This window comes from Molossus molossus, unplaced genomic scaffold (assembly GCF_014108415.1).
Source record: "Molossus molossus isolate mMolMol1 unplaced genomic scaffold, mMolMol1.p scaffold_m16_p_20, whole genome shotgun sequence".
Lineage (NCBI taxonomy): Eukaryota > Metazoa > Chordata > Mammalia > Chiroptera > Molossidae > Molossus > Molossus molossus.
In genome coordinates, this window is record NW_023425356.1 from 46578660 (window position 1) to 46602471 (window position 23812).

The 23812-nt window shown below is 48.7% G+C and overlaps 1 protein-coding gene across 1 annotated transcript in view; it reads right to left on the bottom strand.

The window, feature by feature from the left end:
- BRINP2 (BMP/retinoic acid inducible neural specific 2) overlaps nucleotides 1–23812 on the bottom strand; it is a 97457-nt gene that overhangs the window by 5546 nt on the left and 68099 nt on the right. Inside the window, exons 3-6 of the mRNA XM_036272713.1 lie at nucleotides 15948–16138; nucleotides 14658–14866; nucleotides 3996–4101; nucleotides 1283–1519 (exon numbers count right to left, since the gene is read on the bottom strand). Coding sequence (XP_036128606.1) covers nucleotides 1283–1519; nucleotides 3996–4101; nucleotides 14658–14866; nucleotides 15948–16138 — 743 coding nt within the window. The remainder of the gene's footprint in view (nucleotides 1–1282; nucleotides 1520–3995; nucleotides 4102–14657; nucleotides 14867–15947; nucleotides 16139–23812) is intronic.

Here is a 23812-nt window from a genome sequence, read left to right on the forward strand (position 1 = left end):
AGACTTGAGGACCCCAAACCTCCCCATCATCTCCATCTAGATGTAGGCAGTCTCTTGGATGTTTCCTGTATCATTACCACATATTTTTGTGCGTTCTACAAGTGTATTTGTCTATAAAAGTATTAAGTATTGACTAGCATGTCCTTAAACGTCATATAAATAGTATTACATGTGTATTACATGTAATTATTATTATATTACAGCATTATATATAACTATTATATATATAATATATACCTTTTCATCCTGCTTTGTTTTATCCAACATTGTTTTTGAGATATATCCATATAACTAGTGTTTATTGCTATTGAAATGCATGACTAGATTGTGCAGAGTTCTATTCCCATTCATTTTATCGAAATCATCCTGTTCAAACCTTCTATCCAACTATCATCGCTTCCCTCTTTAACAGACGAGGGGACTGCAGCACTGAGAAGCTGGGGGGCCAATCTAAGGTCGTAGAGCTGGTCACAAACAGGGTGCTCCTCTGTCCGGGCTGCTGCAGCAAAATGCCAGACTGGGTGGCTTATAAACAGCAGAAACTTCTTTCTCACTTCCAGACGCTGGGGGCCCAGGGTTAGGGTCTAGTGAAAGCCCCCCTCAGGGCTGCAGATGGCTGACTGCTCCCCGTGTCCGCACACGGTGGAAAGGGTAGGACATCTCTCTGGGGCTCACTCACGAGGGCACTACTCCCATTCGTGAGGGGTCTGCCCTCCTGACTTAATGACTCTCCAAAGCCCTGCCTCCCAATATCATCACCTTGGGCATTCGATTTTCAACAGATGAGTTTTGGGCAACACAAATATCCAGACCACAACACAGAGAAAGGATATAAAACCAAGTCCTCGGAATCTAGGTCTCAAGGTTCCACTGACATGAGTAATACCAGCAACAGGCAACACCTAGTATGTCTGGGTCTCCTAGAACTTTCTGTTCATTGGATTCGTTCAGCAAGTGTTTCTCGTGCACCTTCTGTGCGGACACTGTCCCAGGCACCCTGGGGTCAGTAGCAAACTAAACAGAGCCTATGCCTCCCTTGTATTTCATTTAGCTTATTGCATCCTTCAAACGCATCTCTTTGGTAGGTATTATAGCCCTTTGCATAGAGAAGAGAAAGAAATGGCTTGAGACTCAGAGTGGTGATAGAACCTGCTTGAGGTCACAGAGGTGGCTGAGCCAGGATCTGAGCTGAGTTCTCGTGATCTTTTTTCCGAAAGATCACAGGCACCTCCCATCGTTGTGGGGGGGAGGGGGGAGGACTGGGGGACTGGCGACCACTCACCGGACTCCTCAAACTGCCGGTTGTGAGTGGCCCAGGAGCCCTGGATCTGCAGCAGGCTGTCCTCCATGGCCTGGATGTCGGCATCAGGACAGTTGCACGCCGGGAAGGTGGGGCCGCACTCGCACCAGCAGTCATTCTCCTTGCAGATGAGCTGGCCCTCCGAGCTGCACGTGATGTAGCTGAGCGCCGCAGCCACAAAGCGCTCACGCAGGTGCTCGGGGAGCAGCACCTGCAGGCCTAGGGAAGGCACGAGTCAGGGAACCGCCAGGCAGAGCAGTGGGGACTCCGCTTCCCTCGCCCCAGGCTGCAGGAACCCCAGCTGGGGCTCTGCTGCCTTGCGCATCCTGGGCCCAAGAATGGTCACCCCAGGGCCTGCTCCTGCTGAGCTGGTTGGGAGAGAGGGTTGCCGCTCCCCCAGTGACAGATGGGGGAGGATCTGAGAATGCAGATGAGGAGCCTCAAAGCCCAAGGCTTAGTCGAACCCCTTATATCAGCCAAACGGAGAGCGTGCGCATCATATGAACTGGCTGATCGGCTACCCATCAGCATTTCTAGGATGGGAACAGGAAGATGTTTCGGATAAAAGAAGAGCTTACAGCTCTCGTGGGGGCGGAAGCAAGCCTTGATGGGCTTTTTGCTTTGTCTCTGATAACCATCCTGTTTCTAGCTTGGCTGAGATTAGTGGCAGGCATCCTGGGATGTCACTTAATGCCCAGCCTCCTGGGCCTCCCACCCCAGCCCTGATGACACAGGAGGCAGCCCCGGCTGGGAGCTAGGGACAGGGACGGCAGCGCAGAGTGGCCAGGTGCCACAGCAAGTACTTTCCATCTACAGTCACCGGTGCCTGCTGTGGTCACACTGAGCCTCTCATAGGAGAGGAAATCCAAGCCCAGTGACCACAGTGTCCGGCCCAAAGCACAGTCCTAGTAAGGTCGGCTCGGTGTCAGACCCTGCCCTTGTCCCCCCGGGTCACACTGTGTGACCGGGACTCGCTGCCCATCTCAGGATGATTTCACTTGAGGAGATTCGGAAGTAGGGTGCGGTAGATACCCGAGATCAGTCGGGCCTGGACGGATGTGAATGGCTCTCAGCTCTCCCCAGTGCGCTTCCTCAGATCTCGCATGCCGTCCACTAGGCTCCGTCTTCCCCCCCATCTGCAGTGGACATGCGTTTACCAGTGGCGAAGTATACCCCTACGTGGCGTCCAGCCACACAGGGCGGCTGCTACAAACATACCTCGGGATGAACAACGGACAGGCAGTGCCTTTGGTCACAGCCTGAGCGTGTTCGAGGTCAGGCCTGCAGGAGGCTCCCCCCGCAGGGACATTGTGAGCTCCGGTGTCAGGAGAGCGAGGGCCCTGGGGACTTGGACAGGAGGCACTCCCCTTTCCTCAAATGCCTGCTAGCTCTTTACTGTCACCCCCTTGACCTTGTCCTTGGCAGGAAATCAGAGAGCCCGAAGGATGCATCCCGGTCTCGGCAGACCTCAAAATATAAGTCAGAACTGCGGACGCAGTGGGCGTTTGGTGTTCTTGTCTGAGGTCTCCTTCCGACTCCCAACTGCCCCTGAGTTTTCCTTCCTTGATGTCATGCCCTGTGGTGCTGGAGTGGTCCTCCCACACTCCCACCCCGTCCCCTGGCTGCTCTCAACACGCGCCCCTCTGAAAGTCCAGTCCTTCACCTCCCCGCCTCCCTCCTCCTCACCATAACATTTCCCGTTGCTATAAAATAAGTGCCTGGAGCAATGTGTGCATGAGTGATGGGCTATAAAATTAAATGGCGTAAACTCTTCCAAATGAACCGCCAGACATTCTGGGCTTCGCGCGTTGCTAATTTCCAGACACAAAGCCAGCACATCCCGGGTCACGGGAGCGGAGGGATCCTAACTGTGCCTTTTCCTCTTCGGTGTCTATTCCTTGATTCCTAAAGCATTGATGGGTTGCATCCGGCGTAGCTTGCCTGGAATTTGTAATCGTAGATCCTGGGTGAGAGCTATTGATTTTATACTACAGAGACAATAATATCTTAAGCAGAGTCCAATTCAGTTAGGCCTTAAGAAAAATGAACTTCCCCTGCTGCCGAGCAGCTCTGTCTGAATCAGTTTGCCTGCCGGGGGACGGGGAGCAGGAGCCGAGTGTGGGCCTTCTCTCCAGCCTCCTGACCGGGTGTGGTTCCCTGTCGCTGGCTTTCCTGTTTGCTGCTCTGTCTTGGGTCAAGGGTCCCATTCCTCTCGCTGTTTTCCTGGCTCTGGTCTCCCAGGGAAGACCGCAGAGTAGCCACGGAAAGTGGGGGCCACTCCCAGGGTAACCAGTGGCCCCATCGTTGGTATAGTTCTCAGCTGAGCTAGAGATGGGGGCCCCATAACCATTCTGCAAAGGTCAGCTGTCCCCGGGGTGCTCTCAGGGTAACGCAGAGGGTTCTTTTGGCAACAAAGGACATCACTGAACGAGGTCAGGGCACGTGAAGACGGTTGTGCTGTTGCTGTACATTTGGGTGTCGAGCGGTATGGGCGCTGGTGTTGGGTGTGGGGCAAATCACGTCAGAAGTTTTCGCAAAAGAACGACGGGCAGTTGTTAAATACGAGTCCCAGGACTCTGGGCGGTTCTTGACTTACAAAGGGTCGAGCACATGGGTGGGCCGGCCTCTTCCCCGCTCCCTGGTGATCCCCGTGTTGCCCCAGGTGTGAGGCGGACACCACCCCCGTGCGACTTACCGAGCAGCTGCACTTTGTTCTCCGGACTCTGCACCAGGACCGAGCTGACCGAGTCCAGGTTGTCGTAGTTGCTGCAGCCCAGGGGGCCGGTCCTGGTCTCTGTGACCTGGGGAAGGAAGGGAAGGGCGTGGGTTTAGGCAGCAAGGGGAGACTCTCCCTTGGCCCTTTCCTTCTTCAGTCGCCCAATCTCAGCTCGCTGTCCTGTCCTTGACCCACCGAAGGAATGGCATGTGTCCCCCCACCCCCGGGGCGTAGAGCCACATTGATTCTTGTCCTAAGACAGTGTCCAGCCTTTCAGAGAGAGCCACAGAGGATCCGTGCGTGGGGGAGGAACGTCGGCGGGGCGGAGGAAGCGGGACCTTTACGCTGGGTGCCCCCTCTCCACCCCGAGGCAGCCAGACCAGATGCGGACGCCGTCAGCCGGCTGGGAGCCCAGCTGCAGCCACTTACTGTGGTGCTCAGAGGCCTTACGGATCCCTAAGATGAAAAGCACTAGAGAAATATGAGTTATGAGTGTTATTATTAGTATTAAACATTTAAGTCCCACCTCGGCACTGAGAAGTCCTTAGAGAAAATCAGCCATGGGCTTATTGCATATTTTACTAAGTATATTAAATATACATAGAGTCTTACAGCCATGTAATATTCCAAAACACCATAGAGTCATTTTAAAATATTATAAGGTTGGCCTATCAGTTTCTCCCTGATGTTTAAAGTAGAAGATGAAAAATGGGGAGCTTTAAATGCACTGAAATAATTATGTAATGAGAACGATGAGGACCGGGGGCTCTCTCTTCTCGGGATCTCCGAAGGCTTCGTCAACCATCAATCAAACAATCACCGAGTATTTATTGAGCGGCCACCGTTTCAATTCTGTGTGATTCATCAAACATTCCTACAGTGGCTTTCCCAGAGCTCTTCCAGGAAGTCCGCCCTGATACCTCTCACCCCCTCCCCGCTCCAGGCACCTCTGCTCCGCAGCGGGCGGGCAGGCCGCCGCGTTCCATCCTTTCCTGCAAGTATTTCATGACTGTCTGGGTCCTCCGCACACCAAAGGCTCCTCAAGTAAGCTCTCATGAATTCTGCCTACCGTGCCGTCAGCAGCCATGAACACAGGGCCTGGCACATAGGCGGTACAGTGAGTTAGAGAAGGTGCGAGTGATAGGTTTCAGCTGTCGGGGAGGAGGGGCAGGCACCAAGATACACACATGACGCACTGTACCCTCCAGGAGGCTGCGACCCCTCGGGGCAGTAGGCACGCACACAGCTGGCCGACAGGCATCCGCGTGGGGCAGGCGCAGTGTGCCGTGAGTACTTGGACCGCAGGCTCTACGCCAGGAGAGAGCAGCGGGCAGCAGAGCAGACACCCACGGAGCTGGTCCCCAGAGAGAAGCAGGAAGTGGACAGAAGAGAAGGGCGGAACGGTACCCGGAGAAGAAGGGGCAGCATGATCTAAAACACGGGCCTTCCAAAGTGCCGAGTGTGCGTGCCTAGCACTCTGCTAGTTACCATGGTGAAAGCCAACGTAGAAGGACCACGCTTCAAGGGAATTTAGTATACTGAAGCTTCACACAATACGGAGCAGCCCAGTCAAGTGAGAGACGGTGTGATGATGACTTAACATCAGTGGGGAGAGAGATACTGGCAGCTTTAAGAAGTCAAGAAGGCTTTCCTGGAGGAGGTGAGCAGAACTGGGCTTGAAGGATGAGTAGGGGTGAGATGAAATTGGGGGCAGGAGATTTGAGAGGAAAGGAAGTAACTGTAAAGACCAGGGGGCAACGATAGACACAGTACGTGAGAAGCCCCAAGACGCAGCCTGAGTGGAGAACGGGACCAAGGCCATGACAGGCGCAGGAACACCTCTCCACGGTCTTCCAAGGTCGTCCTCCAAGATCATCCTGTTTCACCTTCACAGTCGCTCGGAGATAAATCTCACGACCGTCACTCTCCAGAGGAGGAGCCCAAGGTTTGAGACTGTTGAGTCGCCGAAACAGGAGCCCACGAGGCCCCAGACTCCAGGTCAGTGGCCCTGTGTCTCCTTCGAGGGCACCTCAGCAGACCGCAGAAACTAAGTGCACTTAAACCCCTTTGGATGGCTTCACTCCTGAAAACAAATACTTCCAACAGCATATTTTAGTGATCTGCCTTCTCAGAATGTGAACCTGCAGCAAGACAAATCGTACAGCCTCGAGATGATAAGATCCTTATATTATAAATGAGGACACCAAGGCCAGAGAGCTTAAATGACTTACACAACTAGTCCCCTGCCGGGCTAGAATTCATCCAACTCACTCATTCATTCACTCATTTTTTTTTCATTTAACAAATATTCAGGGAGCAGTCAGAACTCACAGCACGTAAGCACCAGCCGCTGCCACGAGGAGCCTACAGACAAGTGGAAACATGTCTCCATGATCTCCGAATCCACTGGTACATGTGGGCGTGTCCCCGACAGGCGGGCACCAGGGGCTGAATAATGTCCCTGTATTGAGTGAGTGACTGATGGATTGGCAAGTTGTCAGACTGAAGTGGGAAGACAGACCACCGCCTTATGTCAAGTGAAGTCTTCTTTCTCCAAATAGAAGGAAACCCCTCTGAGAAGAGCCGTCACCAAGGACTAGCCCACCTGTTCAGGAGGAGCCTGTCCCTTCTGGAATGGATGGGGCCAAAGGGCGGGGTGGGGTGGGGGCGTGGCATTGGGAGACACGCTGGCCACCAGCTGTCACGAGGTTCTGCGCTGGATTCCCCACCACCACTGAGTCGGTCACTCGCCCGCCTCGGGTCCAGACGGAGAAGGAGCCACACGCCTCATGCAGGAACAGGAAGACTCCGGAGGAGGGACACGGCGAACACCACCTTCCTCTCTTTGTCCCACCAGGAGCCTCCCCCCTGCCGTCAATCCGTCTGCCTTCCCACCCCCCTGCTAGCATTCTGGGGCTGCCTCTGATGCTCTTTGCCAACCTTGACTTTGCTATTTCCAAGGTCATTTCCACAAGAGGACAACTGCTCGGGCAAGTCACCGAGAGTGTGAGTAGCTTCGCCTCACTGATGGTGGCACAGGACAGGAACGAGGAAGAGGCGATGACCGTGCCCCCACACCCATTTCCTGTTAGAGGGACGGGTCCAGGCCAGAGCCCCACCAGGAGCTCTATGAGCCAGGGAGCCAGTGGACCAGTGAACCGGACCGGACCACATCCCACAGTCACCCCTCTTCCCGCCGCGGTTCTGCTCTGAGCCTGCTCGGTCCTCCCGAGACCAGCGAGGAGGAGAGAGGGCGCTGGACAGGGCGCTGCCGCAGATGGTCCCGGACCAGGGACTAGACAAGCAGCCGGCCTCAGGCCCCTCCGCACCGTGCGGGGCCCAGGTCTCTGCAGGGTCGGTGAGGAGGGCCCGTGCCTGTCTGTGGAGAAGCTGGCACCTCTGCCAGATCACAGAGCGGGCCCACAGAGGCAGCGGAAAGAGCAGTTGGCTCAGGTGCACACGTTCCACGAGCAGCCCAGATAAGCTTTCAGAAAAGAAAATAATCGTGTGCTAATTGGTCTTTGACAGAGACCAGCCTGCCATCAGAACGCCCTGATGGATCTCAGGTTCATCAGCACATCCAACTTCCCATGAAGAGCAGACCCCGGAACCCTCCTTCCAGCCGCCTCCCTCTGCCCCCTGCCCTCCACTCCGGCGGCTCTTGTCCTGCCCGGCGCGACACCTGCGAAGCCAGCGGTGTGGCAGATGGGCTCTGACGGGGCACGGGGCTGCCCGGGAGGGCGGGGCAGGTGCCAAGCGGGCTCACAGGCCCCGCACACTCAACACCGGGCTGCTGCCCTGAGCCCTCGGACAAGACACCCTCGGGCGCTTTGTGAGGACTGCTCCCTGCTGCCATCTGGGGGTCCACCTGGACTTGTGTGGGCTCGGGCGCATCTCAAGCCCCCGCCCAGGCCTTCCTTAGCCTTCCACTAAGTAGAGGGTGAGCTGCCACCCGAACGGGCCCCTCCCCTCTTTCACGCCTCTGATCCCATCTCGGACTCACCAGCAGGACGGCTGTATATCCAGCCCTTTCCAGTTTGCAAAGCGTGGTCATGTGACCTGGCCATTCGGTACCACCCCAGCCAAGGGTCAGAGGTCGTATTCACAGAATTTGTCGGCAGGTAGGACAGGATGTGCCAGCACAGGGTTCCAGGGGCCTCCCGAGCTGCACGGGCCCCTTCTTACTACCAAGGGGGCATCTGGAGCGTCCAGAGAGGGAAGAGCTGGTCCAGGTGGCACAGGGTTGCAGTGAAGACCGTTGCCCAGCTGGTATGGACGTGTTTTAGTATTTTAGTAACTACGAACTCCACGTCCAGGAGGCCAGTGACCCCGCAAGGTCACAGAGACAGGAAGCATCCAGGCTGCACCCTAATCCCCCATCTCCCCACTCGAGTACGTTCGCCTCTCACGGACCTCGCCGGGTGTCTCACCACACGCCGGACCCTGCGAAGGGACCCGGACCTGCACCCTGCAGTCCCTGCTGCGCCGGCCCGGGGGGCAGAGGAGGGCGTGTGAACAGCTGCAGTGCGACGCGACAAGTCCAATATTAGAGGTGTGTGCTGATCAGGGGACACCGAGCAGTGGGCTCGCGGGGGAGTGTGTTGGATCATCAAAAGGGGACGGGAAGAGAAACTGCTAATGAAGGGTGAAGAGGAAGAGCTCACCGGCTCAGACAGACAAGACACACGTATGCTGGAGGACTTTTCCTGTACCTGGGCTGAGCCGGGGAGCACCCCTCACCCCCACCCACTGCTGTCCAAGGAAGGACAGAGCTGGAGCCCGCTGGACTCCTGCTAAGGCGTCGTGCTCCGTAGAGGGAGGTCGTGGCAGGTACCGCAGCAGCAGCCAGCCGGCAGGGACGACTCCAGCCCCCGCTCTGTGGACCTGCACGCGCTAAGTGTGCTAGCGGAGGTGGCCCTGCTGGGGCACCTTTATGTCAGACCAGCCCCATGAGGCGAGCGGAGCACGGGACGGGATGCCGACACCTCCCTTTGCCCCCACATTTAGCAGTGACCTTGGACAGGTCACACAGGTCTCTAGGCCTCCCTAGTTGTGTAGGGACAAGGACTCAGAGGAGGGGAGATGGGAGAAAGCATTAAGGAATCCTCGTTTTCTCGTGGTTCTCTGAATTACATTCCACGGGAGAATGCATTGGGCTCCTCGCGGGAAGACTCCAGGTCGGTCAGCCCGGAGGAAGCAGAACAGTGATCTCGCATTTTCTGTGAGAAGGGAGAGGCTCCGAAAAGAGGCGTCCGAGGATGGGGGCCCCTCTGCCGGGGAGACGGGCAGTGGCGGAGGCTCTGAAATTGCACCCCATAGAAGAGGCATATGTTTGAAACACTCAAGAAAAGCATTTAACTACCTTGCGAGTCAGGAGAGGCTTCCTAAGAGTTACTTTTTTGAGCCAATGAAAGGAAGGTGAGGAAGAGCCAGTCAGGGGAACAGACAAGCTTTGTCCGCAAGACAAAGGGCATGTGCCAGGGGAGGAGACACAGAGCATGGTCCATTTGCACGAAGACTGTAGTCAGAGAGGACTGGTTACATGGTATGAAAGGTAAGTGAAGGGCTCAGGAGGGAACTGGACCAGAAGAGTGTAAAGGATGGTTTGGAGAGGACACTAAAAGGACAGTGGTCACATTTAAGTCTTTTATCCATTTTGAGTTTATCCTTGTGTATGGTGTAAGTTGATGGTCTAATTTCATTTGCCGAGTATGGGGTGGGGGGGTGGGGAGGAGGGTGTCAATGGGGACAAAGAGGAGACACATCTGTAACAAAAATAAATTAATAAAAAAATCATAAAATAAAAAAGAGAGATTTCATATTAACAAACAGAGCAGTTTATAGAGATTTTATCTTTCATAACATTTTGATTTTAAAATGAAGTAAAGTGAATTGTATTTTCTATTTAAAATGTGAAGCACATCAAGTTGTTGGCATCTTGAAGTAAACCATTCACTTTCTCACTGAGAAATAAAGTAAAAAAATAAATAAAAAAGAGAAAAGCATCTTCAGTGGCCTTATAGTTTTGTTACAAATAAGAGGAAGCATCCCTTTTCCACTGGTGCTATAGCTCATGCTCTATATATATTTCCTTGTTCGATATTCACAGACATCCTTCAAGGGGGACATTATTCTAATTGTTCGACGGTGCTGCGTGAGCAGGCGGAGGTTCCGAGTTCTGGGACTTGTTCAGAGCCCGACCATGAGCAGCGGCGGGGCCCAGACTCCGGGCTCGCGCCTGCGCCCTTCCTGTGGGCTCACACCACCACCCTGGCTGCCTGCAGTGTTTTGGGCGCCGTGTCGTGTGCAGCCGGAGCCACTGAAGGAACGGAGGTAGGGGGCGCTATGATCTGATGATGTCCACTCCTACGAGCAGCTCAGCGGGCGAGCCAGAGTGACTGAGAATGGGATCGGGAAAATCGTTAAAAGACAATGCAGGAGCCCCGGCCGGTTTGGCTCAGCGGTTAGAGCGTCGGTCTGCGGTCCTGAGAGACCCGGGTTCAGTTCCCGCTAAGGGCACGTGCTTCGGTTGCAGTTTGTCCCCGGCCCTGGTTGGGTCGTGCGGGTGGCAGCCACTCGATGTGTCCCTTTCACGTTGATGTTTCACTCTCTCTCTCTCCCTCCCGCTCTATCTGAACAAAATATCGAAAAATGTCCTCGGGTGAGGATAAAGAAAAAAAAAGACAATGCAAGTAAAAATAAATGAGGTCCTGAATGAGGGGGATGTCAGTGGGCATGAACAGGAGGCCAAACACAGGAATCGAAGCTGGGCAAAGAGGGAAATGATGCCGCGAAGGGTGATAGAAAGTCAAGAGTTGATCAGGTCAAAGGATAACGGGGAACGTTACCAGGATCATTGAGTTGTTGATCCATGACTACCTTGCATGTCTGAATAAGACCGATTCTTCTCCGGCTTGGACACAGCCCAGGCCTGATGGGGGAAGGGCTTCCACAGAGTGCTGTCTTCCTGGTGTAACCCACTCCACATGACTGATGCGCTCTTTCGTCATTTTAAACTGCCCAAGACGCCAGCCTCCCAAATGTACCCGAAACCCCTGTCTGCTTCAGCCATCCTTTCTCAGACTCACCCCGGACACGGTCCACCCCTGATCTGACCCCTTCCGCCCCGCCCTCTGGATCTCACCATCAGTCCGCAGCAAGATCCCTGGAGCCTCAACCTCTTCTCGAGAGTCCTTCACACTAACCACGACCTGGCAGACCCCGAGGACACAGCCTCCTGGGAGCCTCTCCACGTGTGTCCCCTCCGCTGAGTCTCCGGGGCGTGGAAGTCGGAGCGGTCTGGCACTGTGAGATCCGGAACCTGCTTCTCATTCCTCCCGACATCACCTCTGGCTCCTTGGAAGCCAGAACCATCAGGACCATCAGGACCCACTACCCCCCTCCCCGGTTGCAGTCTATTTTTGCTGTTCCTCCCCTTTGCTCATTGAAGATTTTCAACATGAAGCTTCCTTATCGCCATCACGTCTGCATCATTCCTGCCGACGTCAGCGTCCATGTGGATGATCTCTCAATCCCCTGGCTTCTCAGTTCCCTGGCCTCACTTCCTCATCTTGTCTTCCAACCCCACTCGGCTACCCACACCCATGGCCATGCCCCAGAACCCTCACTCCCTCTATAATCCCGGTATGAAGCATCACACACTTGTGCCCCCTCCGATCCCTTCCCTCTAACAGGTCGTCCAATGAACCAAATGTCAATAATAATTTAAACATAAACTTAGAAAACCCTACTTAGCCTTCCAACGTTTCTGACCTGATAGTTTCATTTTCAGCTCCTTCTGTACACTCTCAGCTCCCTTGTATCTTTTTCTTTTGTCTTTTGTACACACACACACACACACGCACACACACCTTGGTTCAATCCAACTCTTCATCTAGCCCATGCCTGGCTGAAGATGAAGTGCTGAATGCGGCTGATAAAACTCGAGCTCTGCTGACTGGTGTCTCCAATGGGCCCTCAGTGCTGCCCAACAACCCACTACATTTATCTAGGCGAGGGGTACAGCTAACTCCCACTGTCTGAAAAGACCATCTTGAGTGTTCTTTTCTCAACAATTCCTCTTCCTTTTAGCCAAGACGTTGCTTGTTTCACGGAGGAAATGAAATCAATCAGGAGAGAACCCCTGCCTCCCCCCAGCACACCCACCGTCCACTGCACCTGTCCCTGTGGACGCTGTGCCGCCTCCTCTTACAAGGGCTGGCGTGCTCATGCCCCTGTGTGAGACCTGTCCCTGCCCCGTGCGTGGAATATCAACTCCTCTCATCTATGCGATGGCTTCTGCAATTATCTCCTATCTCTCCGGCATCATCACTTTCTCCCTCTCCACGAATCATTTCAATCAACCCACCAGTGTTCTGGAACATCTCCCATCCGAAGGCAGAAACGCACCCTCACCGGACCTCGCATCACTCTCCAGCTACCTCCCATCTTTCTGTTCGCGGTTACAGCAAACTCCGAACGCACTGTGTCCACGCCTCTGACCCCTCCCTGTTCCCTCTCTCCCAGACCTTCTCCGCTCAGCCTTTCGCACCTGCACGCCACTGACACGGCCCCCATCTAGGCCCTAGTTACCCCCGCGTGGCCAAACGGAAGGTCAGCTCTAACCTGGCTGCTCAGTAGCATTTAGCACGGCCACGTTTTCCTCACATGGCTTTGTGATCTGACGGGTTCTCTCCACACCTTTCTGCTTCGCCTCGGCCTCCGTCCCTCCCTCGCCAGATGCCCCTCCTCTTCCCCTTGCTGAACATGGATGTGCTTCACAGCCCAGGCCTGGGGCTGCTCAACCAGCCACGCCCCTCCTCCGGTGGGCTCAGCTCATTCTGTCCCCTCGCTGTAAATACCAACTGCACACGTGAATATATTTGTATGCCAAATTTATGTCTCTGCTCCTGACCTTTCTCTTGAAATCCTGGTGTTCCTATCCGACGGCCAGCGAGATGTCTCCATTCGGATGGCTAATAGAAACGTCAAGTCCAATATGTCGAAAACCAAACTCCTGATTCACTCCTTTCAGACCTGCACCTCCCCCAGGGTGATCTTTCTTAGCAAACGGAATCGCTTTTCCCCCAGTTGCTCGGGCCAAAGATCTTGCCGTTCATCCTGACGCCTTTCTTCCAATTCGTCAGCAATCCGTAGGCTCGGTCACCAAAATATACTGTGACTCCGCCAGCTTGTCACAGCCTCTTCATCGCTTTGTCCAAGCAGGCACCATGAGTCCTCACCTTGACCACGGCAACAGTCACTGCTCAGTAACACCCTCCTGACCTGGCCCCTACCGCCACGGGGCCTCATGGCCCACTTCACCCCTCTGTGACGCCGCTCCAGACGGTGTTCCTGGGTCCCACTAAGAACACTCCCTCTTGAGGGTAATTGCACGTGCTCTTCCTTCTGTCTAGAATGTTCTCACTCAGGAGGACCATGGGCTCACGCCATCGCTTCATTCACACCTCTGCTTAAAGGACATTCCTTCAGACGGGTCTTCCCTGAAGCACAGGTCCCCAGCACCCCTGTTTCCCTGGTTTTATTTCTTCATACCATTAATCCCACCTGACATGGTGCATCTATTAAATTACGTCTCCACCACTAGACTTGAAGCTCCGTGAGGTCATGGGCATAAAATGTTTGTTCGCTCTTGTATTCTCAATACCCAGAACAGTGCCGAACACATAATGGGCATTCAAAATATTTGCTGAACAATAAATAAACATAACTTCCTTGTGAATTTTGGGTAGGATCAAGGTCAAATATAAGACGAGACTGACCCTTACTTGCCTCCCTAACTTTATATTTAGAATTTAAAAAATCTAGTATTCTCAAGTGTTTTTTACTAGTCCTCTCTTTTCTGAAACAATATGGACTTGCCTAGAACTCTCCTAGACATAAGCAGAGACAATGGATGGAGGTTATAGTCATTAAAGTTACAATAATATCGATCTTTTTCAAACATGTATGATCATATCTCTCCTCTGGTTAAAACACTCTGGTTGTTTTCCATTGTACTTGGGCGTTTTTTAAATTCTTTATTCTGGCCGTGTAGTCCGGCTCCAACCTACTTCTGAACCTCGTCTTGTCCCAGTGGTGCTCTTGTTCACCTAACTGCAGTCACTACAGTCTTCTCTGTGATCCACCAAAGCACCAAGCCAGCTCCTGCCTCAGGGCCTTAGCACTTACTGCTCCCTCTGCCTGAACCTCTGCCCTCAGATCTGCACACAGCTGGCTTCTTTCCATTTAGATCTCCGCCCCTGACCAACCTGGTGACAATTATCTGCTCCCTTCTCTCAGGAAATCTTTTCCTCAGGACCCTGTCCTTTCTGCATATCATTATCTGAAATCCCTTTGCTGATATTTAATTGTTTATCATCTGTTTCCCACACTGGAATGTAACCTCAGGAGAGCAGGGACCTTGTCTCGCTCTACAGCCCCTCGGCTCGAGTCAGCCTCAGAGTAGATGCTGCCTGACAATGTGCGGCAGAGTGAAGACCTGGGCCGTGTCTAGGGCTAGCTATGCCTCCGCCAGGAAGCTTGCCTCCCGCTTTGGTCAGTCGGGCTTGGCTGGTGTGGAGCTGGTTCAGACTCTGGCCCCCACGAGTGGCCCCCGCGCCCGCGCGTCGCTGACCTTACCTTGATGGCCCCGGTGGCTATCTGGATGTGGTGCAGCCGGCGCAGTGTGCTCTCTCTGTCGATGAAGTAGGAGGCCGCCAGCTGGTGCAGGGTCTCCAGGGACACGGCCGAGCTGTTCCCACTGCCCCCGACTGTGGGGACACTTCCCGCGGACTCTGTCTTTCGGCTCAGTTTCCGCTTGTCCACGAAAATGGTCAGGGACTCCTCTCCTGTGCAAACAGCGAGGGTGCATTGGTGAGGCTGCTGCTCCCTCGTCCTCCACCAACGAGAACATGAAACTGGGCCAGAATGGGCGGCGCTAAGAAGGAGCCCAGTACCCCTGCGACGGCTCTTCCCCGCCCCTTACCGTGTTTACAACAGCCTCCTCAGACGCTGTCACAGGACAACGGGTGCCACTGCCGGAGGGGCCCCTCCCTTTCCTTAGTTCTGTGTGTCTCCCCAAAGCTCACCCTGTCATCCCTCTTATCCACTCCCATCCGCCACTGATCTCTGGCTCAGGCATCACCTCTTCGGAGGGGATCAAATTCGTTCTCTCAAGTTGTTTACGAGAAGCTGCCACGAATATCTCTGCTCCCTCCGGAAGGGCAGAAGCCTGGACGTGTAAGGTCCCCTCTCCCCATCAGACACTCAATACCCGCCTGTGCAGCTGGCCTGGCCCCTCCGCGAGCTCCCTTGTGTCCATCAGACAGTGAGTAATGTTCTCATAAATCCTGCTGTCTTCTCCCAGGGTGGACAGAACTCTGCCCTTCAGAGCTTGCGGCTCTACCCTGCGTCCTGGCCAGGGTGGCACCGTCCCACCCCGACCCTCTGCTCCATCCAGCCCCGAATCATTAGCATTGATCTGTCTGGTCACCAGTCTTTACAAAGAGGAAGCAGGGGCATGAACTCAACAGAATTTCCTTCTTTGCCCATGGATCGGACAACTGTAGCCACAGCAAATGTTGGAATATGGAGAAACTTAAGGTTTCAATGGCTCAGTCAAAAGGAAACTGAGAGCGCCCCCTGCTGGCCAGGGCTTAGCGGGCGTCTGTGTCCCCCAACCTCTTTACCCTTTACCCAACACATTTTCCTCAGGAGGGAGCTCAGATGCCAACAGCAACGTTCTGGGGTGAATTTGGATGTGAAGAAACCACACTGTTCTCAAAGGCATCAGAAAGGAGACATTTCTCAAGCATCAACAGGCAGGAAAAACAGAATATCCCAGAAGACTACTGAAGCTATCTTCAGTGAGCGTTACAGCTGTTTCAACAGCCTGGCAACCAGTTCACGCTGGGCCACAGTGATGCTTACCTCCAAGGGTGGCAGAAAGCAGGAAGTGAGTGCCGTACTTTTTGATCAGGTTTTCAGTAACCTGTTGCAAGTTGGGTCTCCTTCCAAGGAGGCGGATGTTCCGGATGAACTCTGGGGCCAGGGGCAATGGCAAACCGAAGAAGTCTTTCCTCTCCAGGGCCAAGTTGTTCACTTTCCAACGTGCAAACTCCCTGGAGGGAAGCCAAGGGGTAAGGAAAGGTCACTGTATTTTGGAGTAAGAGGCATATAGTCCACAGTAGGTCATGTTCTTCCTCCACGGGGACCTGCTCATCTGCTCTCAGGCCACCTCTCTCCAGATGGAGGCGACCTCTGCCTAAAAGAGGCCCTTTGGCCTGGCCCTGGCCTCTCCCTCCTGGGCGCTGAGGAGTCCCTGTCTCAACTGGCCTCCATCAGAACTTTACCCTCATAACCTTTCTTATTGGACAGTGGCTGATTCATATGAAGGGAGTCACGGCAGCAGTGTCATCGGGGAAATAGACAATGAAAACACTGGAGCAACGGTTTTGCAGGGATAGGATCTAATCACCGTGGGTCCCCCGTGGATGAATCGCATCACCTGCGTGGCCTCAGTTACCCACTGGTGAAGTCAGATTTTGGTCTCTATCGTCTCTAGAACAACAGTTCTCCAACGTTTCGGTCTCAGGACCCCTTCACACTCTTCACATTGCTTGAGCCCTCCATATTTAGGTGGCTGACCTCTACTGATAGTTGCCGTTTTAGAAATGAAAACTGAGACTAATGATGAATTAATTCATCATGGTATTTAAAGAGAACAGTGGTAAATCCATTACATGTCACATACATAATATATTTTTGTGACGATAACGACACGTTCTGAAACAACACTAGTTTGGCGAGAAGAATGGCCGTGTTGCTCTTTGCAAATCTCTTCCCTATCGAGCTGAGCAGGTGGGAGCTGCATTTTCCAATTTACTGCGGCACCAGTCTGTTGTGATCAAGGTGGATGCCCTGCTACGGCACCACACTAACCTCAATAAACATAGCTTCTTAACGGCTCCAGTGTGCAACCCGGCCCACGTCAATGAGCTCCCACTCCGCTATATTCACATCCAGTGTTCCATATTGGTTTTTGAGTAGATCTTTCTACCCTTCTTATTTTGTAACATCACACATTAGTCATCTGGAAAATATGGGAACACTGAGTTATTCAGATCTTCCACATTTTGACATTTTTCATTATATAATATCAAAATATTATAGTCATTAATATTACCACCGATCTCATCAGAAAAGTCTTTAAATACTGGAAAGCTGTCAAGCTCATGGTGACAAATAGGAGTTCTCCAAAATTCTCATTTTTGTTTGAAAGCTTAAATTTTATCATTGGTAATGAATACTGTCAGTTGTTTTTCTTAAAGAGGCAGGCTTCCTCCCCCCCCCTTTTTTTTTTCAGTTGGTTGTCGAGAAAAGATTGGTTCCATGAAAAAAGTAACTCGTTCAGCTCGCAACTCAATCACAAAAGTACTTTTCCCTGAAACAATCACCATTCTTTAGTAGCCTCAAACATGCTTTATGTATACTTCCCATTTTATCACATACTCAGGGGTCAAGATCCAATAACACTAATAAAGCTTACTGCTTCAAGGACATTCTTACATAAAACTGGCATACGTGTATGTGCGTGTGTATTTAGGTACAAGTATGTAATGATGAAGAATGCATGATTACGAGTATCATTTGCTGAGACTGCCTTTATTCAAACAAAGATGCCAGAGGTTGTGTTCACCATTGTTGTGGGATCTGCAGTACAAATGTCAACATGGACCTCTTGAAGGAAGTCAGGGGACCCACATTATGAGAAGCCCCATATTAGAAGATGACCAAGTTTCTTTCCAGTGCCCTCTAGAATTTTAATCTTACGCTTTGTTTCCTCACCGTATCATTTGCATTTTTTTTCTTTATTGATATTAGGAGAGAGAGGATGGGAGAGGGAGAGAGAGATAGAAACATCAATGAGAGAGAACAGCGACTGGCTGCCTCCTGCATGCCTTCCACTGGGGATCGGGCCCACAACCTGGGCATGGGCCCTGATCAGGAATCAAATCAGTGACCTCTTGGTGCATGGGTCAATGCTCAACCACTGAGCCACACCAGCCGGGTTATTGTTTATATTTTAAAAGGAGACAGATTTCCAAGGGGAATCTTCGTCCCAGGATGAAATTTAAAGGATCATATCCACTAGTAAGAAATAAGTTTTCCATTGCCTCTTAAATGACACTAGTAAGGACCAGCTCCACTGCCTTGGGAAACAACAAAGTGTAAATTCCTCTGAACTTCATCACCCATCCCAACTCTTCTCATCATGACAGTGCTAAGTCCTTGTCTAACCTGCCCCCCAAATCCACGAAGTACAAATGATAGGGCTGCAGAAGAATAAAACAATTCAAAATAAATAAAGAAAAATTCATACTCCATTTGAGGCTATAGAATCCCTGCATCGAAATCTAGATACTAAGACAGAGAGGAGGGGCACGTGCCAAACATTACCAGGGAAACAAAAGAAAAGGGATGACTAATAATCCACGGTTCCAAAAGAGTCTTTAAAAATTCCTGCTGTGTGGTTCTATTTAGCTAAGCAGGAGAGTTCATAATAATATATTATGTATTTCCTTTGTGCATAAAATGCTAAACTTTAATAGAAGTACAGGGTATTTTTTAAAAGTGTTTTCTGTCTCAAATTCCACTACCATGTGAAGAATAGTTGCTTGATCTCATTTCTAAATGGCTGGATGGCCAATAAAAAAGACATGGAGTAATTTAATGGATTAAAGAAAAAAACAAGACCTAATTGCATACTGCCTACAAGAAACCCACTTCAACTTTAAGGACACAAATACTGAAAGTGAACAAATGGAAAAAGATAGTTCATGCAAATGGTTACACACAAAAATAAGCTGGGGAAGCTATACTTATATCAGACAAAATAGATTTCAAGCCAAAGACTGTAATAAGAGACAAAGAAGGTCATTATACTATAATGATGACGATATCAATTCATTGAGGAGATATAATATTTGCAAATATGTATGCACTCAACATTGGAGCAACTAAATGTGTATAGCAAATATGAACAGATCTCAAGGCAGAAAAAGAAGCAATACAACAATAGAAGTACTGCAATACTCCACTTTCAAAATGGATAGATCATTCAGACAGAAAATTAACACAGAAACATTGGATGAGATGGACTTAACAGATACTTAGAGCAAAACACACATTCTTTTCAAGTGCACATGCAACAGTCTTCAGGTTGGATCATTCGTTAGGCCACAAAACAATAAGAAGATTGAAATCTCATCATGTATCTTTTATGACCACAATACTATAAAATCCGAAATCAATTACAATATGAAAACTAAAAAAATGTACAAATATGGGGAGATTAAACAATATGCTCCTGAACAAACAATGGGTCAAAGGAGAAATTATGTAAATAAATGTATCATGAGACAAATGAAAATAAAAACACAAATATAAAAACTATGGGATGCAGCAAAAGCAGTTGTAAGAGGAAAGTTTATAGCAATAAATGCCTATACTCAGAATAAATGAAGATCTTATATACTCAAACTTAGTTTAAAGAGCTAGAAAAGAACAAACCATGCCCAATGCCAGTAGAAGGAAGGAAATAACAAAGATCAGAGTAGAAATGAAAGACATGGAGACTGAAAAATCAACAGATTGGATCAATAAAACTAAAAGCTGCCTTTTTTTTTTTTTTTTAAGTACAAAAATTGTTAGCTAGATTAACCAAGAAAAAAGAAGCAAGGCTCAAATAAATAATATTATAAATGAAAGAGGAGGCATTGCAACTGATATTATACAAAGACAAAGATCACAAGATACTATGAACAGTTATACACCAACAAATTGGCTAACCTAGAAGAAAGAAACATCTACCAAGACTGAATTATGAAGAAACAGAAAATCTGAACAGACCAATTACTAGTAAGGAGATTGAATTAGTAATCAAAAACATCCCGAAAACGAAATTCCAGGAACAGACGGCTTCCCTGGTGAATTCTACCAAAAACTTAAAGAATTTATAATAGTATTCTTTCTCAAACTTTTCAAAAAAAGAGGAGGGAAAACTGCCAAACTCATTTTTCAAGTCCAGCATTACTCTGATACCACAACCAGACAAAGATATGATAAGAAAAGAAAATTACAGGCCAATGTCCCTAATGAACATAGATGAAAAAATTCTCAACAAAATATTAGCAAACTGAATTCAACAGTACATTAAAAGGATCATACATCATGATCAATTGGGATTTATTCCAGGAATGAGAGGATGGTTTAACATCCATAAATCAACTAATGTTGTATACCACATTAACGAAATTAGGGAACATATGATCATCTCAATAGAGGCAGAAAAAGTATTTGATAAAATTCAGCATCCATTTATGATTAAAAAAAAAAAAACCCTCAACAAAGTTGGTATAGAGAGAACATACCTCAACATAATAAAGGCAATATATGACTAGCCTACAGTTAACATCATACTCAATGATGAAAAGCTGAGAGTTTTTTCTCTAAGATCAGGAATATGACAAGGTTGGCCACTCTTACCACCTTTATTCAACATAGTACTGGAAGTCCTGATTAGAACAATTTGTCAAGAAAAAGAAATAAAATGCATCTAAATAGAAAAGAAAGAAGTAAAATTGTCTCTATTTGTAGATGACCTGATATTACATATAGAAAATCCTAAAGACTCCACCAAAGACCTATTATAACTAATAAACAAATTCAGTAAAGTTGCAGGATACAAAATCTATATATAAAAGTCTGTTGCATTTCTGTAAACTACTAATGAAATATCAAAAAGAGAAATCAAGAAAACAATCACATTTAAAATTACATCAAAAAGAATAAATTTGACCAGGGGGGTGAAAGATCTATACACTGAAAACTATAAGATATTGATGAAAGAAACTGAAGAAGGCACAAATAAATGGAATGATATTTCATGTTTATGAATCAAAAGAATTAATATTGTTAAAATGTCCATACTACCCAAAGCCATCTACAGATTCATTGCAATCCCTATAAAAATTTCAATGGCATTTTTTTTTCACAAAATTTTTTTACTATATTAAAATTTCCAAGAAACCACAAAAGACTGCAATTGCCAAACCAATATTGAGAAAGAACAACAAAGTTGGATGCATCACATTTCTTGATTTCAAACTATGTTACAGAGCTACAGCAATCAAAAACAGTATGGTGTTGACAGATAAAACAGGTAAAAACAGACACAGATTAATGGAACAGAATAGAGAACCCAGAAATAAACTCACACCAATACGGTCCATTAATTTATGACAAACAAATCAAGAATAGGGAAAAAATAGTCACTTCAATAAATGGTGTTGGGAAAACTGGATAACCACATTCAAAGAATGAAACTGGACCCTATCTTACACCATACACAAAAATGAACTCAAAATAAATTAAAGACTTGAACTTAGGATCTGAAACCATAAAACTTGTAGAAAAAAACTATAGGCTCCTTGACATTGAGTCTTGGCAATAATTTGTTTTTAATCTGACACTAAATCCAGCCTCCTGTTTTGTTTTACGCCACACCTAGACTTTATGAACTAATAAAGAATCTCTATCTTAGATTTATAGCATTTAGAATTTCTAGCATTTAGATTGGTAGAGGGGGTGGAAGGTAGACACTCTCCCATTTTCTATATTTTCTTACAATGGTCAGAGCCCCTCACTATAGGAAAAGGCCACTTTACCATAGAGGTGATACCCACTTTAACTAAATCTAACAAACATCAGCAGTCATAGTACTTGCTCATTTACTTCATTCAGGACTGCTGATGGTGCCTTCTACAAGAAGCTTTTCTTGATTGTCCCATCCAAAAGAGCACCCTCTCTCTCCAACTCTAGTCCCATGCTCTGCTTTATGTATCTTCTTGCACTTATCGCTACCTGATATAATATATTTTTTCATTCTCTTTCTCTCCCACCAGGAGAGACCGGTTTGATTCTTTCTGTCTTTTTCAACAGCAACAGAACAATACTAGATGTTCAATATTTTTGTTGAGTGAGTGAATGAGAGATTCTCTCATTTATTTTATTTATTTAAAATAAACAGTCATTTATTGTATGTTACAGCTCTGCCCATCCTTTAGTTGTTGGCAAATTATTGGCAACTTGATTTTTTTAAAAGTTCCAGGATGAGTACAAAGATGCAACAACCAATTAGTGATTGATCTGAAATGAAAGTAAAGTATTATACACGTGTATATATATCAATGGGGAAATTAGATTCAATTTATAAAAATTGAACTTATAGACATAAGTCTGTTCAATTTTAAGATATAAATGAATCAAGGCACTGATGGCATTTTCTTATGCTTTATCTACACTGAGTCTGAGACCTCTTCCGTTGTCTTCACGGGGCATGGACACCTTCCGGTGACTGTCCACGGTCCAAGCTGTCAATCAGACTACTGTGCTTCATGCCCAGTGTCAGTGACCAGCAGAATCCGCCCTCCACACTGGGCCTAATGATTTCTGCCACACACCTTGTGTTAAACTATCTTGGAGTTTTACACTCTTCCTTAGCCTTCCTCTTCTTTAGTTCAACATCATACTTGGAAAATCATGTATTTTATCCAGACCAAAGAGTTTTGAGTCCATTTTACTTAATTGAATGAGAACCTCGAAGCTCAGAAAGCTAAGTCATTAGCCTGATGTCACACAATTACCAAGAGGGAAATTTGGACTGTTAGAATTAGAAAAAATATTTAGGTACTATTTGCCAATTTTTTCCCCACATTACTGTGTTCATTGAACATTTTCTTTATGAGATGCATTGGGAACAATGAACAAGGCTGCTCAGCCCTGAGGAGACCAGCACAGGGCGTCCTGCCACCCCAGACCTTGTCAGCTGCCCCAAGGGCTGAGGGTGTGAACCCACAGACACACCTGGAATCAATCTGCAGCCCCACCCGCACCAGCATGCATATACCCATTGGGAAGGTCTAGTCCAGTCCCCTTGGGTTAGGAGAAAACCATGAAACCAGGGAAATGGTTTGCCTGAAGCAATATAACCAGTTGGAACTAGAATCAGAACAAAAAGCTAGTGTCCTGTCCCTGACCCCATGCTATTGACAACAGCTATGACGATGACAATAGCAACAACGAGACTCAGAGAGTTAAGAATGCAACCTGCATGTCACCCGGGAAGTGGCAGAGCAGAGACGGAGACCCAGGGCAATGCCAGGCTGCTGTTTCTACAACCCTATTTCCCTTGTGTGGACCGGGTTAAGTGTATTTTATTGCATCCTAATTCCTTCTAACTGTTTACTGTCTTCTAACAAAAATATTTTCATTGCCTGGAACATTTCATTCTTTTAATTATCTACACAAAACCTGAGTTTACTGTGTATCTAAAGCACAGCACAATATATATACCAAAGCAACCCCTTTTTGGCTTAAGGTGGATTCAATGCACCTGTTTGCAGGAGAAATTAAGCCCTAGAAAAATCAAGTCCATACACAGGGTACCGGGGGAGAAAGCAAAGAAAAAGGCCTAATTCCAACTCCTATGACTGCTCAGAAAATTATAACACAGAATAACAAGGACTTAGCGAAATGAATGATACTGTCTTAGGAAGCTTTTTATGAGCAAATAAAATACAAGGGTTAACATTGAATGAATTCTTGGTATGTGCCAGGCATTCCAAGCGTCTGACAAGTATCAACCAATATAATATTTAAAACATCCCTATAAGGGAAAAAATATAATTACCCTCATTTTATGGATGAGGGAATTGAGGCACAAATGAGTCGGT